This window comes from Copadichromis virginalis, linkage group LG12, assembly GCF_057382275.1.
Source record: "Copadichromis virginalis isolate Kocher_CV1m ecotype Utaka linkage group LG12, C_Virginalis_male_GT1.1, whole genome shotgun sequence".
NCBI classification, from domain to species: Eukaryota; Metazoa; Chordata; class Actinopteri; order Cichliformes; family Cichlidae; genus Copadichromis; species Copadichromis virginalis.
In genome coordinates this window covers 8,555,153-8,572,195 of record NC_140629.1, presented here as the reverse complement: position 1 = coordinate 8,572,195, position 17,043 = coordinate 8,555,153, and the positions used below count along the sequence as shown (strand labels likewise).

Below are 17,043 nucleotides of genomic sequence, written 5' to 3'. Positions count from 1 at the left end.
TCGTGTAATATAATGAATGCTTTGCATATACTGATGATAAGTATAAATTTCTGTGTAAATTATACGTCTATGGTTCTGTTATGCTGTCTACATCCACATCTAAAATGGTCTAACTTGTTATTTGAAATGGCAACTTGTTGTTCAGTGTAAAAAAATGACGCAGTCTCATTTGCCCCTGAGACTGGCTCATGCCACTTAGGAACAACGGGTTGTGCTTGTGCCTATCAAAGTGGTATGACTGTACACTATTATCATTTGCATGTTCTCTTAGGAGTCTGACCAGTGGCCACCAAACAACTATTAGTTGTTTGGTAACATTTTAAGCATGATTGCCAGCAGAAATGTACTCTTATTACCATATGGCCATGTTTTAAATCTATCATTTGAGCTTTATAAACAGTAAGGAAATGTTTAATTGTCAATAAAAAAGCTATTTATAGTTACACAAAAAGCTTACTATAATGTGACTCCTTATGGTGGGCTTCTACATGGTAGTCATGCACGCACAAGTGAATTTTGCGAATGAGTGACCAAAAGAAATTGGCTCTTAATTAACAAGACGTCAGCTTCTGTGCCACCCAAATTAAACCAATGGTCTCAGCCTGATCAACCCTATAAAAATTGTCTGACTCTGCAGTTGCATAAAAGTTCAATTAAATGAACAGCAGGATGCTTTTTATCATAGTGAGAGAAAGGCTGACAGCTATTGTGCATGAACAAGGAGATCAAATTAATTAAAGATTATATTCATACAAAGCAGAAGACAAGAACGAATTAGTCAAAATCATTCACCGTTTGCTCATTTAAAAAATCACAGTGTGCTAAAAAGCACACAAACCTGCTGCATTTGAGCTCTAGACAGAAAACCCAGATATATTAATAGCACCTTGGAAGGAAGTGAAGTAATCATTTCAGAACAAGATCAAATCACATTTGAAGAGGACAGGACAGCACAATGGACCAGCGCCACTGTGATTCAGGGTCAAGTGTGCTACTGCCTTCACCACCACTGACAAGACATTTTTATCTATCTGTGTGGGTAATTTAAGGTTATGTCTTGGGGAATACAGAGATAAAATATTGTGAAATGACACAAGGACAGCTTAAAATGAATTTGTATGAGACGCAAAATAAAAAGTGGTGTCATGTGAATTTGTTGTCTTCTGTTGGTCCAGATCACACAAATTGATACAAGAAGAAAGATTTTGGCCAGTAATGTGTTTAAAATTTCAGAAACACACCAACTCTTTAACACAGAAAATGGTAAAGAAAAAATATTCAGGAAACTACGATTTCTATGCTGTACTGTGCAATAATCTTGAGTGGGCACTTCTTTACATTTTGCTTCAGAGAAGCCAGACTGTTTTACTTGGTTACTTCCTCCTTTAATTTTAAAATTGTCTTGGGCAATAGTTCTCTGTTTTTTCCCTTCAACCATTGTCTGCTTTTTCACTCATTTTCAGCCCAGTCTATGTATCTGACCATTTTAACAAGAATGTTTTTTTTCTTAGCTAAGTCATCTAACACTTAATTTTGAATTCAGGCATAAAAAAGACTTCACTAATAGTTAGGTAACAGACCTAACTCAAGGGATGAATCTATGTTTGTTACTAGCAGCCTGTCACTATTTGTTTGTTCCCATTTCTTTGGTTGAATTTATGAAAAATTCCAAAGCTAAAACAGTTTGACAGGCATAAAATCCAATTTTTGCAAACACAAGGTGAATCCCAAAGAGCTATTAGCTGAAAACATTGTATATATAATAAATATTTGATATTTATTAGCTTTATTACAGTATTTATTCATTTATAGATTATTCTTCTATAAATATATAAAATAAGAAGTTACAGGCCAAAACAACTATCTACAACAGAGCTGAACAGTATCTAAAGTCATGTCCTGAACAAATTGCAATAAATCCAACAAAGACCTGACACAGGAGACACTCAGCTGATAGATCTGCAATTCACTGAAGCTTTATCAGAAATGGTCTCAGTGGAAGGGAGATTGACAAGAAGCCATTTTTAACAAATAGAAACAGGGAATAAAGGCTGAGGTATGTCAAGTTACATAAGAAAAATGCAATTTAAAAACATATTAAACATTCATTATTGTGAAGCATTAACATTGTGGAGGGTCTGTCAGCAAAACTGATGGAATTACAATTAATCAGATTATGATCCACTATGCTATGCTACCTAGAAAGGATGTGATTAGCAGCTGCTTCATTTTCCAGCATGACAATGATCCCCAACACACTGCCAATGCAGTAAAGGCATACTTGAACACAAAAAGACACAACAGAACTTCCTCAGAGTCCTCAACATTACTGAAGCAGTGTGGAATCATCATGACATGTAATGAAACAAAATGCAGCCAACATCCAAAGAGCTTTGGAGTCTACTTCACGAAGCCTGGAGAACTATTCCCGGAGAATACTTAGAGAAAAGAAAGCTTATCTAAATTCAGGCTATGTAGAAGGATAAAGGTACATCTATACTATACAAAATCGTTAAAAATATCAATAACCATCTACAACAAACTACTACTGAGAAAAATGTGACCTGGTTTTGAATATCGGAGCACCACTTTTAAAACAATCTTATCAATCACTTGACCAGCGAGTGGAAAATTAAGGAAATATAAAAAGATCTGATATGTGCTAGAAAATGTTCCTGCAGTTTATTAAGCATTGATTTTTACTGAGAACTGGCAAACAATACATTTACTCATTGATTTTTTTCTTGTCTTTAACTGTATTTTTTTTATACTTTATTGACTCCATACTAATGCATTTGTAGCTATACTTTGAGCTTTTGGATATGCAAAAGGGAAAGATGAAAAAGGTCATGATGCAGGGTTATTCATAAAGCAAGGGAAAATGATAAAGCAATTTACAGCTGTAGGTAATGTTACTGTGGCACTAGTTTGTGCTAAAATAATAGTTAAAGGAAGTTATCGGGTGTCAGTATCAACACCAATCTGTTAGTGACTAAGATGGTCATAAGAAGGCTTTCGCCAACCGGTCAGGAAATACACATTTAATGACTGGTGGTTGCCAGGAGATCACTGACCCGTGTCTGGACCTGTGCGTTTGGGGATTAAGCAATTGATCTTACAGGAACTGGCATCAACCTTTACCAACCACATGCCAACTAGTCATGTAATAAATATTTTTTTCTTCCTAACCAGTGGTTGCCAGATGGTTGCAGACCAGTCTCTAGTCTCTAACTCACTTGCCATCACATACATGTGAGTAGTTGTGTGACTGCAAAACCTCAATAAAGAGGGTGTCTATAGAGGGTTAACTAATATATATTTTACAAAAATGTCATAGCAGAGAAAGCCAGGTATAGGTGTTAAAATGAATCACCAATCAGTTTGTTTAGCAAAAGCAACTCAAACAATGTTTCATTTTATAAAGTACAGCTGTTTCATAACTTACTAAAATTACATACTGATATTTTGATATACTTCTATTATTCACGTATTATTAATGTATTTGTTGTTTTATTACTTATGTGGAAATGGAGTATAATATATTTAGCTAACATGATTGTTAGCTTAATTATGTTAGCTAAATGGTTACAAATATAAAATATGTTGCAAAACCCCCCCAAAACATAAAAAATACCAAATAGCTAAAGAGCTGCTAGGCTTGCAGCGCACTTATTGAAAACAGTGAATTCTGACTGCTTATTCACACATAAAGACGTGCAGTTATAAATGTGAATATCTCACCAACTATTTGAGGCAGCGAGTAGCCGTCCAAATCCAGCAGCACTGTTCCTGTCTGGAGACATGTCCTGAGCTCAAAAAGACTGTGCAGGGACAGTGTGGACACATGGGGTTTACTCCACCTTTCCCCTCCCTCCTCTACCTTTTCCTCGAACTTCACCCACCTAAAGGCAGCAAGAACATGCAGAGAGACAGAATAGGTGAGAATACAATTTACCTAAAATTTCATGTCTGGGGTGCTGATTAATGGTTAATGCAGAGACTAGTGTTCAAATCCTACTTGAGGCCAATTACTACATGACATTACTCTGGTTTTTCCCCAGCGTTCCTGTCTTCTCTCCACCATCAAATAACAACAAAAGGCTAAAAAAGCCCAAAACAATTATTAAAAAGAAAGAAAGAAAGAAAGAAAGAAAGAAAGAAAGAAAGAAAGAAAAAAGAAAGAAAACTCAACAGGGCCACTGCTTAGTATATGTCATTGGTTTTTGCAAGTTATTTTCATTTAGCAGGAGTCTCTCGGAGCAGTACTAACTACTTAAGTAATAATCAGTACTGAGCAACATCACTATCCTAGATCCAAGCCTCTATTTGCTTAACGCTGTTATTAGTGCTATAAATTTATAGAACACCATTAGTCTGATTTTTTAGCAGCTCACACCGTACACTTCATTACAAGGGCTCATGGTGTCCTTGATAACAATATTTTACTGCCTTAATTAGCATAATCATTTCTGATGAGTTACCGTATTTAAGATATGTCGCTCTGATTAGCATACTCTTTTCAGATATGCTGACCTAATATTGAAATGCTTTTTAACATTTAATAGGTAGAGCAGTAGTACTACCAATTACAGATACCAGTTTCTTTTTGGTGACTCTATAATGTAATTTTGAGAAGTTGAAATTCTAATTGAATGTGATTCTAAGCAGAATGCAAATACAGCAAGATGACTTCTGTGAATATTCTAATTAGTACATAAAATTCCCATTCCTTATTGTTAGCAATACTTCTTCCCTGTCCAGATTAGTTCTTTCTGTATCTTGCCCCACATGAGACCTAAAAGCAGCTTCAATCATCATAGATCAGCGGTCCCCAACCCCCGGGCCACGGACCGGTACCTGTTCGTGAGTCGTTTGGTACCGGGCTGCGAGACTTGAGACTCGGGTGTGAAATTTATGGTTTTCAGGGTTTTTATCGGTTTTTAGCGTTATTTTGTTATCGTTTTTTTCATTAACTCGGTTTTCCTGGGTCTTTTCACGTGTGTTATGAATAAATCTTCTTTTTTCGGTCCCGGTACTCGTTTTATTTTGTTGTATTTATCCGCAACACATTAAAGGCCGGTCCGTGAAAATATTGTCGGGCACAAACTTGTCTGTGGCGCAAAAAGGTTGGGGACCGCTGTCATAGATGATCTGAGAAGCATGTAAAGGTGTGTTTGGGCTGAGATTTAACAAGGACTCTAAAAAATGATCTTTTATTTGTTTGTGATTGTGAGTCGATGCACAGCAGACTACTGGTTAAACAGGAGACACAAACAGGTTACTGGCTGCTGGTTTCCTCCCAGATATGCCTGAATGAATTTAAAAACCATATGTCAATCATGATCATGTTATAGCTTCATTCTGGGACATATGAAATACAAAAATTAAGGCTGTTTTGTAAATCTTGATCATATTAAGTTTTTTAAAAAAAGGATAAATACTTAGGGTATGCTCATTGGTTTCACCACTAGAATCTCCTTGTCACAAAGTTCTTCTAAAACCAAAATCTTGAGGCGTCAAAATAGGACATCACATATCAACAGTTGATGTCACCGTAGCTAAATCCATGTTTCACACAGTGTTCCAGACTAACACGACTGCATTTTTGCTATTTGTAGCCACTGAACTGGAGAATCTCTTCTTTGACATTTATTCACTACAGCACATTTAAATTTGGTCTGTGACATTTGTGCAAGATTTGCAATGCAAAGATATTAAGATTTTGACTTTTGTGTTGAACACTGCTGCCATAATATTGGAGTAACATAAAAAATAAGTTGTTATAACATAAACGTTCCCATATATTCATTGCAACCATATATGATTGATAAGTCACGACCTAATCAAGCATATATGGAAACTACATGCTTCCAGTCCATGAAATTTCCATAGTGTGCTCTAACCATGATACACAGACTCATGCACTAGATGTTCTCTAACAACAGATAGTGGACAATGGAAGTGATATATAACTCCTTTGTCTAATGCAAACCTGCAGTAAAAACTCCTAAGAGCCTGGTCTTGCATAAAGGTGCACAGGCCCAATCATGCTTTACTTTACTGATGATTTACCTGACACCTTAGCAAGCACAATTTAGAAAGCACAATATGCAATTTAAACCACCTCCATGAACAAGAACGGCAATTTTATGCGAACCCAGAGAGCTGTGTTCAAGAAGGTAAATTCAATCATGATTTCAACATATTTTCTTTTCCAGTTTTCTAATTTTGAAATGTTGTTCCTCTGAAATTCCATCCCAACAAAATTCTAGTGCTGAATACACTTTAAACAAGCTATAAACCATGCAGCTGGAAAATTGTCCTTCATTTTATGTCGCAGTCGCTTTTTTTTTTTTTTTTTACAAGAAGACATTCTAAACCAGCCAACCAGGAAAAGCACACAATTTGTTTTATATTTTCCCTCTGTTGTCTGTTTGAGTGTCATCCACCTGGCAGACTCCTTCCACTCTAGCTCGTCTCCTTCTCTCTGTAGAGTGTCCATCTCAGTGAAGAGCGTTGGTGTCGGCATGTCATCGTCTTCATTTAGGATGTAACGTAGCCGCTCTGCCGCTGGAGACACTTGATGGAAGGAAAGGATGTTTTCGACATTATTAGAATTTGTATTTGCTTTAAAATACCCGAGGATCTTGCAAAAAATTCACCTAAAACATGCGACCGTTGTTTTACAGATTTTTTTTTTTTGTACCTTTGTTTTGTCTTCATTAAATCTGCTACACAAAGCGAGTTTGTGTGGCTGATTTCTTTACAGCAAAATGACCATCCATAAAAACATGGCATCATTTACAAAAGTAGAACCCTCCATTTAGACTTGCTTTTGTAATCACTTGTTTTACAGTCAAGTTACTGGTTTCAGCTAATACTTAATTACAATCTTTTCCATATTGTCAGTTTCTCTTCCACTGCAGCTACAATAGTGCATTTCCTTAGTAGTTGAATCAAACACTGAAATTGACATTTCAATCTGTAAAGTGCAACCAAAGTTTTCACTTTAAATATTTTAATTGTCACCATATTTTGAGCATAATCATTCTGTTATTTTCATCTGCTGTCCCAGCAGTAATGACTGTCATACTGAAGCCTGGATCACTCAGTGCTGCCTGATTACAGTTAGTCATTCACAACTCTACTGTGCTTCCAATCCATTGTATCATTGTATCTGCAGGGAGATTGAGCAGGACTCTGTGTTCATGCGTGGGGTTTTGGGGTAATGAGTTGCCAGCTGTGAATAGGGCTGCAAACCTATAGACTGTAATTAAAATCAACAAGCTTTGTCTTTTAAACTACCATTGATCAATATTATTGAAGTTTCTATTGATAACTACTACATTTGACTTAAATATCTTTCGGCATTCTACCCTCCAACATTTGCTGTTTGATGTAGAGTACGACTTCCTTAATTCTAAGTAATGGATTACTATTTTCTCTCATTGTTTTGTTGTACGTCTTTGTCCATGTTCTTGTCCTCCAGCTGACCACCATGTACAGAGGTGGCACGTGGATTCCAAAAGGTTGTGTTGATGTAAGCATACAATCAAGGCAAAGTAAACACCTCTGCTGCCTTTCCACTGATGGCACCATACTGATTTAAGAGAGTGGGCAACTTTCCTGGAAAAAGTTTTGAAAGCCACAACAGCAGTGTTCTGCCAAACTACTTATTACTCAAACCTGAAACAGAAGGTAGCCACTCTCAGGCTGTGTCTCGGACTCCTGCTGTTCTTTGTTAAAAATGCTGGGAGGAAGCAATATGAAAGGCTATTTTTAAATGTTCAAATAAAAGACACCAATGTGCAGAAAATGAGTTATATATATGAGACGTAACTAAAGCAATTTCTGAAAGAGCACATGAAATTGTTTCACATGAAAGGCTCAGAGAGAGCTGGAGGAGCAGACTGTTATTTCAGCAACAAGGAGCACTCTGGCTTTTCAGGAGTGCTTCTCCTATTAAGCTGGGTCAACTTAAAAGATTAAAAAACAATAAAAACAAAAGGGAAAAAAGGATTGCAACCTGACGACATACAATTGCAAACTGATAGCAGACTGACTCCATGTTATTGTTACATTGTTATAGCCTTCTTGAGACCTGAGGTCACTTTGTAAGTGGCAGCTGATTGTGAATGGTCACAGACCTGGCCTCAGCTTTGAAGCAGTCATTAAAAAAATGAATAGTTCATTGCACATGTTTGCAATGAACGACAATCGGTAATCACTATTTCCCTAGTGGGACTGTAGCATAAGGAAACCTCCAATAAACTTCATGTTTCATGTTAAAAATGTGTTTCTTCAGTGCAAAGGTGACATCAAAGTATGTCACAATGACAACAACAGTCTTGTTTCCCATGATTTAATAAAGCTGTCTCACAAAGGGTGAAAAATGTCGTTTTCATTGATTGGTTAGAGCTGCCTAGAATCATTAAACATCTGACATGAAATTAGTAGACTCCAGCCCTCAACAGAAGAGTTCAGGCTCTTTCTCTTTCAGTGTGACAAAAGCACCTTTCCAGACTGGTGTTTGACAGACAAGACATGTCACAAGTCATGTCATGTCTCTCACCGCTGACTTACTTGTACGGTTGATGTCTTGGAGACTTTGCTCTGCTGAATCCATGAGTCCCTCCTCCATATCTATCTCTGTGTACCGATCATGCTCCTGGTGTCTGTGGTGGCTGTAATGTCTGTCTCTATCCATATCACTACCCTCTTGACTAGAACGCCTTCGCCTGCGTTTACGTCGATATCTTCGAGCTACTGGCACACCAATGTAGATGGACTGATGATCTGTGGACAAATATATACAGTTCTTGGTCATAGATTGGAGAGTTCCAGATATACAGAAGGTGGCAATAATTTTTAAGAACAGGTGTCATTTAGAACAGATTTCTGTAACACAGGCGGTTGCAGTGAATGCTAAATGAACAGCTCTGAATTGGTTGACTGACAGCCAGCAACACTGGCAGATTACCTAATGAGATTTTTCATTAATCCCTCATACTCAGGAGTGTTTTAATGAATGTTAAACTACTATAACGAACAGAATAAATTATGTTTCGCAGCTCTTGTGTGGTTATTAACAACTGCAGCATGTTGCGATTTGTCACTGTTGACACAGAAATAAAGAAAATTAGGCCTATTGACAGTCACAGTCTCGTAGCTTGGCTTGCACAACCTCCATTTTGCAGCAAAATCCTGGATGATGTGAGTTTGATCATCTGCTGGCAATTTGAATAGTGCTGTAAAACTAATTGCACTAACTGCACACACAACTCCAGATGGAATTACTAAACTACAGGGAGACACAAGCCAATATTTGATGTTTGGATAAAGAACCTGCCGAGCTGCTGCTTAGTGTAAAGCTACACAAACATGCATACAACAACTCCCCAAAGACCCCCCAAAATACACACACACACACACTGCTCATTTGCAGCACATTAACAACAGTCACCCACACAGGCTCTCAGAAAAAATTAAAAAGAAATTGAAAATTAGAAGTTAGTGTGATCTGTCATGGTAACATAAAAATCTAAAATGGGTAGAATGGCTTTCCCATTTTTATAAGCTCATGGGGCCAGTGTGTGATAGATCCAATACATGGATAGCACACAGGTACACACACACTCACCCTCCTCATCCTCGTAGCGAAGGTGAGAGACTCCCATCCCTCGGTCTCCATGCTCCATCCTGCTAAAGAGGAAGAGAGAGTGACAAGACACTCTAGGCAGACTGTGTGTGTTTGCTGTGTAATGCACAGTGTAAAAGTGCGCACATATTTATCTCTCGGGTTCCCTTTTTTAATCGAAACCTAAGATGGCACTGTCCCCTCTGTACATATGTGCACGTGTGTATGTTGGCTGTTGCTCCATATCTGAGAACGAAGCCTGCGGCAGCAGCCGAAGCCGCTCCTGTTCACTGACCTGCTTATTGAGTCACTGTGCGGATCAATGGCAAAATAATTAAAGGGTGGCCAAGTCGATAGAATAGAGCATAATTAAAATAAATGAGAGGGTAACACACGTGGCATTGGATGCCACCAGCTGAGCTTAAAGGCAGCTTGTTCCTGTTGGTGGGTGTTGAGGGTGGGCTTTCCTTTATACATTGATGGTATTATTTAAAGTACTCCAGTTGCAGGCTGTGAATGAAACTCAGTAATTACAGAATAATTACAGTTTTCAGCTTCACGGTCAACATTTGTTTGAGGAAACCAATCGGAGATCTCTGTCCAGAAGAGCGCAGTCCTAGGAACAGCTAAGATACTGCGCAGGACCCTCAAGCTCCCAGGCCTCTGGTAGAGGACCCGAGCTTGAAGGATTGACCGCCCACAGGGGCGAGTAGGGAATTTTTATAGTTACAATGTAACAATGTAACTTAATATGAACTTAATATGAAGGCATTGCCCCATTCTTCAGTTTCCTTAAGCTCAATGGAGCAAAGGCTCTTTCAGCATCAACAGATACGTTTGCTGGGTTAATAATATGTTAATATTTTTTTACAGCTGAAAAGAAAACTATTATTAAATAGTATTACTGGTTAAATGTAAAAAATAAAGTAAAATCTACTATCCTCGGAACCTAAACATTAGAGCTGATGCTGTATTAAGACAGCCATAATTACAATTTAAAGTTGAAATAATCAGAAATTTCTAAAGAGAGGGTTGGACGAAGGGAGTTGTGGAAATAAATATATATTTCTATCCCCCCCCATCAAAGCCCCAATCACCAGATGAGAATGGGCATGTGCTTCTTCATCACTAAAACTAAGCTGTTGATGATGTTCGGTTTCCCTCAGTATTCAAAGCCCAGAGGTCTATACCCTCTGCTTAACTCATTATCCAGTGAAGGAATATTATTGATTATTTGTCCAGTGATGGCACAACTATCTTGCTTATTCAAGGTTTAATAGGAAACATACTTATGTATATATTATTCTAGTCATAATAGAGAGTAAAATTAAATAATCTTTCTTGACTGCTTACTGAAAAGGTACTCAGAGCACACATGTATCTACCGGGACTTTGTCCATGACTTAAACCAGACTTCTTGTCCTCAAAAGACAAATACAAATACCTGAAATTAGATTTACATAAATTTAGATTCCTGTTTTACTGTTTTTTTTACCAAAATGTAAGACCGTTAATTGGCAGCAAATGAATAACAAAAAAGGCAAACAAACCAAAAACATCAACGATGAACGTAATCATGCATTTTTTAGTGTTTGTCACAGACGTTTCTGTTTTACACACATCTGATTTCTACAGCAATATTTCTTTGAATGGGAATTTGCAGATAATGCCTCATTTCACATAGAACTCTTGAAATACAATCCGCCCTGAGGGATGAGTGGTGTAAAGTGGCTGGTGGAGGGTGGGGTTTAGCCAGGCAGAGCCCGCTTGAGTTGCTGCTGTGAATGTTTATAGCGCTGGCTTCCTGCCTCTGTAATTAGCGCTGTCACATCAGTGTCCTTCACACCCAGTGGGCAGATGGAGCGAGAGCTGCAGGCGCAACACTCGCTCCCCCCCACCAGCTGATCGATAGGCTCTCCCTGCTTCCAAACACCCCATGTCACTTGATAGAGACATGAAACATACTCGTACATAAGCGTGCACATGGGACAGAGTGCTCTGCCAAGTCTCTGTAGGCCAAATTTGGATTTGGTTCAATAAGCGTTGATCTTTTGATTGCGGTGGAATAATGTATCTGGTCCAGTGAACTTAATCTGGAGGAAATTGAGGAAACTGGAAAAATAATTTTGAAAGTGACAGTTTTTCACTTCAGTGACAAGTGTTTAATTACTTTTAATGAGGAAAAAGGTAGTATGATTTCACTGACATAACTGCAGTCTCTAATTTGTTACACATCAGTACATTCACAAGCAAAAGATAAACATTAAGAAACAGGCACATACAGTACACACCAGTCACTCACACATTGAATTCTTGCTTTGCTCATTAACATTGTAAGTATGATTTCTAATATCGGGGAGTGTGTGTTAAATTTGTGCCTATAGATCAATTGAGACGGGATCCGAGTACTTTGGATAAGTGGGGCTCATTAGTGCCTCAGCAAGCTTAAAGAATGATTCCACATGTCATTAGCTTGTTTTTCAAAGACTGTTTATGAAACTTTATTTCCCTTTAGAACAGACCAGTGTCTTGTGGGAATAAAGCAAAAATGTTTTAAGAGCCACTGATCACACACTACTCGTGTGACTTCCTTAGACATGATCAAAACTGTCACACAGAGCTGAAGATGACAGAATTCTAGTTTCAGATACCACAGTTCTCCAAACTCCCCGCATTACTGACACTGCTGGTTTAATTTACATATGTTAGGCCTGGAGCCAAGGATGGGAAAAACAGAGACTAAATGTCATCTGTGACTCAATAGGCTGAGAAAATGACACAGTACTGCTCAGGCAACAAGATAAATCAATGGTGGGTAAAGAGAAAAGAAAAACAACAACAACAAGAATAGTAAGAAAAGTAAGTAATATAGTAAGAAAAAACATACTAAAGCCTACCTGGGTTAGTTGTCAGCTGGAGTAAGCAAAAGAAGAAAAGAGTTTGGCTGCTTGTGGGGAAGCATCAATGAAAACATGCTAGTGGAGCTCCAACAAACTATTAAATGGTACAAAGTCGGCAAAGAGGAAAGCTCCTTTGTATTTGTCTCTGTTTGTCTCTCCAACTGGCTCTCGCTCTATCTCTCTCTCTCTCGTGACTGGGTCAATAATGGGCAATGAGGACTGAGCAGAGAGCTTCAGGCAGGAAGCCGTTTCAGAATATGGTTAACACCAGCCACTGGTAGAGAATCTCTATACTGTGCCAATAGGTCAATATGTATAGGACTGTGGAAAAGCAATAAAGAATAGCAAGCTATCACAGCAGTGACCTTATGTGAGCCTCGAAGGGAATTTATTACAGCTTTGAAGTGACTGTTGGTGCGAGTTTTGACCAGAATACTGTCAGTATACACATGTACCTGTTTAAGAGTTTATTATTTGTGATTAAATTCAAAAACATATTCATTCACTATAAAGTGGAATATTTTGAGCCTTTTTGGGTTTTAGTTTTGACGGTAACGGTATCTCAAAATACTGGGATATATATTTTGATCTCAGTAAATTACCATTCAGCCAATATAAATACAGCATATCTCTGTTTGTGTTAGCAGCCACAAAAATGGGGAAGACCGCTGACCTTACAGCTGTCATCGACACCCTCCACAAGGAGGGTAAGCCACAGAAGGTCATTACTGGAAAGGCTGGCTGTTTCCAGAGTGCTGTATTGAACCATTATAATGGAAAGTTGACTGCAGGGAAAAAGTGTGGCAGGAAAAAGTGAACAAGCAGTGGGGATGACCACAGATCTGTGAATACGCTCATGAAAAGTTGGTGCAATGAGTGGAAAAAGCTTTACAAGGAGGCTGGTGTCAGATGTTACAATAAGACATACAGCTGTGACATTTCTAATATCAAGCTGCTCCTGAACCAGGGACAACATCACAAGCATCTTACTCGAGCTAAGGAGAAATTTGCTTTTCATTTTTCCAGGTCTGGGGGAAGAGTGGAGCGGTTTGAAGTCACTGTTGAAGTTCCTTTGGTGTGTGATGACTGGGGCTGCCATGTTATCTGTGGGTGTTGGTCTGTTGTGCATGATCAGGTCCGTAGTCAATACATCATCTACGACGAGATTTTAAACACTTAAAAACAAAACCACTCATCTGTTGATGAGCTTTATAGAGATTTTAACTAAAAAAAAACAAAAAAAACAATCAAACTATAAAAAACCCAAAATATCAAAACAATCTAAAATTACATTGAAATTACATACTAATTGTCCTTTACAGACTTATTCCTGAAAGCCCTTTGTTGGTGTTTTTTCTATGTTTTAAATGTATTTCTTTTGCAGACCACCTCTGAGCTTTATTAGAATTTACTTAATTACTCCACACAAGCGTGCCCCACTGGTCACTCTAGACATATGATCTGGTATATACAGTACTTTGATCAGAGGGTGGCACTAGTGGGATAGGGCGACCGTGGCTGAGTCAAGACAATATTCTGCAGCAGGTCCCTCCGCTCCTGCTGCTGCACCCACAGGTATGTAATTGTAGCAACAGATGTACAGCAAGCACTGATAACTTTTTACTCGGTTGGATTCCCTTGTGATTACCTTTACTAAATATCTACAACCAATCTGTTTATATCCTGTTTTTTTCAATGTTGAAAATGAAAATCTAGCAGCAGCCTTCTCTTTTCTTTGTGTTTTGTGCTGTTTTACAGCCCCACAGAGTTGGACAACTCTGAGGCAGACGAGGGACGGGTCCCAGGACGGTCCATCGGCGGTGGAGCTGGCCATCCTGGAGTCGCTGAAGAGGCCACGCCAGTCTCCAATGGAGCATTTCCTCCTCAGCCTTGTTCCTGCTCTGGAGAGCATGCCGCCTCAGACGAGAGTATTAGTGAAATTTCAAATTTATAAATTCATTTTTGAAAACAGCGCAGCTGTGTTAAATTTGGAAACATTGGACCCTAGCAATCAGTAGTTTTCTGATGAGGCAGCAGGCTCTCAAGGGCAGAAACAATGTTCTTATTTTTCTCCTCCTTCTCCCTGAGGCTCTTCCACTTTAAGCTGGGTCCTTTATATTCCTGTCTCTCTGTAAATAGTTATATTTTATATATTTATGTTTAATGTTTTTCCGTTTGAGAATTTTATTAATATTATTTCAAATAAATATTTGTAATAACTAATATCTCAGTTCTACTACACAGCAAATATTGGCACACAACTTGACACATGCAGAATTAATTTCATATTATACTAATGAAAAAATATACTACTATATAGAAACATAGTGAAGACCAATTATTTAAGAGAATAAAGAGAGGTTAGTTTATTTTGGAGTAGAGCTCCATTTATTAAGAAAATTATTAAGAAAATTTTAAAAAGGCAGGTTTGCGGGTGGCTCAGAGCCGTTGTGGGGAAGTCACTGGGCCTTCAAACAGGCTATTCTTTTGGCTGCCAAGACGCTGCTCCCTCCGCAGAGAAGTGGGCCATCTCCCTTTGGAGGAGGGTATGTGAGGGTAGGGTTGTAGATCGACCAGTAAATTGAGAGCTTTGCTTTTACACTTAGCTCTCTTTTCACCACGACAGACTGGTATGTACCCTTTATACCCTTCTCCCATTACTCGTGAACAAGACACCAAGATACTTGAACTCCTCCACTTAGAGCAGAAACTTGTCCCTGACCCGGAGTGGGCACGCCGTCCTTTTATGGCTGAGGACCATGTCCTCAGATTTGGAGATTCTGATTCTGATTCCCACTACTTCACACTCGGCTGTGAACTGTTCCAGTGCGAGCTGGAGGCCATCACCACATCATCTGTGAAAAGCAGAGATGAGATTCTGAGACCACCCACGTGAAAGCCTTTCGCCACTTAGGTACGCCTAGAAATTCTGTCCATAAAAATTACAAACAGAATCAGTGGCAAAGGGCAGGCGGAGCCCATTACCCACAGGGAATGAGTCCGACTTATTGCCGGCTATGCGGACCAAGCTTTTGCAATGGTTGTATAAGGATTGAATGGCCTGCAGCAATGGGCCAGACACCCCCATACGGCCGAAGCAACTCCCACAGAACACTCAGAAAGACACGGTCAAATGCCTTCTCCAGGTCAACAATAACACATGTAGTTGGGCAAACTCCCATGCATCCTCAAGTATCCTCGAAAGGGTAAAGAGCTGGTCCAGTGTTCTACGACCAGGAACACTTGTTTCTCCTGTATCTGAGGTTCGACAAATGAATGGACTGTCCTTTCCAACACCCTGGAATAGATTTTCACAGGGAGGCTGAGGAGTTGGAACATACCCTCCGGTCCTCCTTCTTCAAGATGAAAATGTCATCCGGGGGAGAAATGGCTTTTTCTGGACTTTGTATGTGTTGTTTTGCATGTGTTGCTGTGCATTGTGTTTTCATACTTCTTGAGTGTTTTTATCCTTGCAGTGATTGCATGTTTTTTAGTGTGTATATTTGAGAGACTCTGTCCACTTCTGATTGCTAAATTGAAATACTGGAGAGGTCAAGTGTGCAGGCTGGACATTCTGGGAGAGTGGAGCTCAACTGGTGGATGCGGGCAGGTTTTTGGAAGGCCCGGCGAGCTGGGCTGAGAGAGAAACAAGCGGAACCAGAGGATATTCTGCCAGCGGCTAGACCTGAGGGGAGGGAAACGCACAATTGGGTGACAAGCAGAGAGGTGACGGCCGGACGCCTGCTTCGGGAGACAAGATGCCTGACACACACTTGAGCAGCGGGTGTAACTCGGAGCGCTGCGCCTGCGGGGTTAGTCTTGCTCAGTTAATGATTAAAAGGCACTCTGGGTAATTAAAGTAGAGTGACTGCCGCTTTCCTCCTGTCCCTCCGTGGCTGCTGGAGAGAAGTGGTGGAGACAGGGCGTTTGGAGGACGGCGCCGCCTTCACATCTTTAATGGATAATTTATGGGACTTTTAGTGTTTTAGTGAATTACAATGAAAATTCTATATATAGAATGTACGTGAATTTCATATTTCTACTGCCTTGGCTCCTCTATGGCTTTTCCTGTTTAGAAGGGTTTCCCTTCTTTGCATAGATACCGGTTGCTTATAGAAACCACCCCCTGCCAATCCAGAAGTACCGCCCTTGATCTCCACGTAACATTGTACAGGTGTGTCAACCAATACAGCCCTACAACAATTCTGCGCTCTAAAATTGACTGCATTATTTTGTATTCTCCAGCAGGAGAAACTGTACTGATTGGGGGTGACGTTGACGATTTTCCGAAGACGTGCATGAATGACTCTTTCAAATATTTTCATCGTGTGACATAGTAGGCGGATAGGACAATAAGATGGCGCTTGTCTGGGCAAAATATGTATATATATATATATATATATACACACACATATATATATATATATATATGTGTGTGTGTGTGTGTATGTATATATAAAACACCCAGCACGCCCCTGCGGGCGGTTTATCCTTCAAGCTCGGGTC

At 39.2% G+C, this 17,043-nt stretch overlaps 1 protein-coding gene across 3 annotated transcripts in view; it reads right to left on the bottom strand.

Annotated features, from left to right (window-relative positions):
- The window catches only part of slc4a5a (solute carrier family 4 member 5a), a 36,005-nt gene extending 26,307 nt beyond the window's left edge, over positions 1–9,698 (bottom strand). For all 3 annotated transcript variants that reach the window (XM_085474599.1, XM_085474600.1, XM_085474601.1), the window contains exons 1-4: positions 9,641–9,698; positions 8,584–8,796; positions 6,450–6,579; positions 3,742–3,902 (exon numbers count right to left, since the gene is read on the bottom strand). In XM_085474599.1, coding sequence (XP_085330725.1) covers positions 3,742–3,902; positions 6,450–6,579; positions 8,584–8,796; positions 9,641–9,698 — 562 coding nt within the window. The remainder of the gene's footprint in view (positions 1–3,741; positions 3,903–6,449; positions 6,580–8,583; positions 8,797–9,640) is intronic.
- Positions 9,699–17,043: the final 7,345 nt, after the last annotated feature.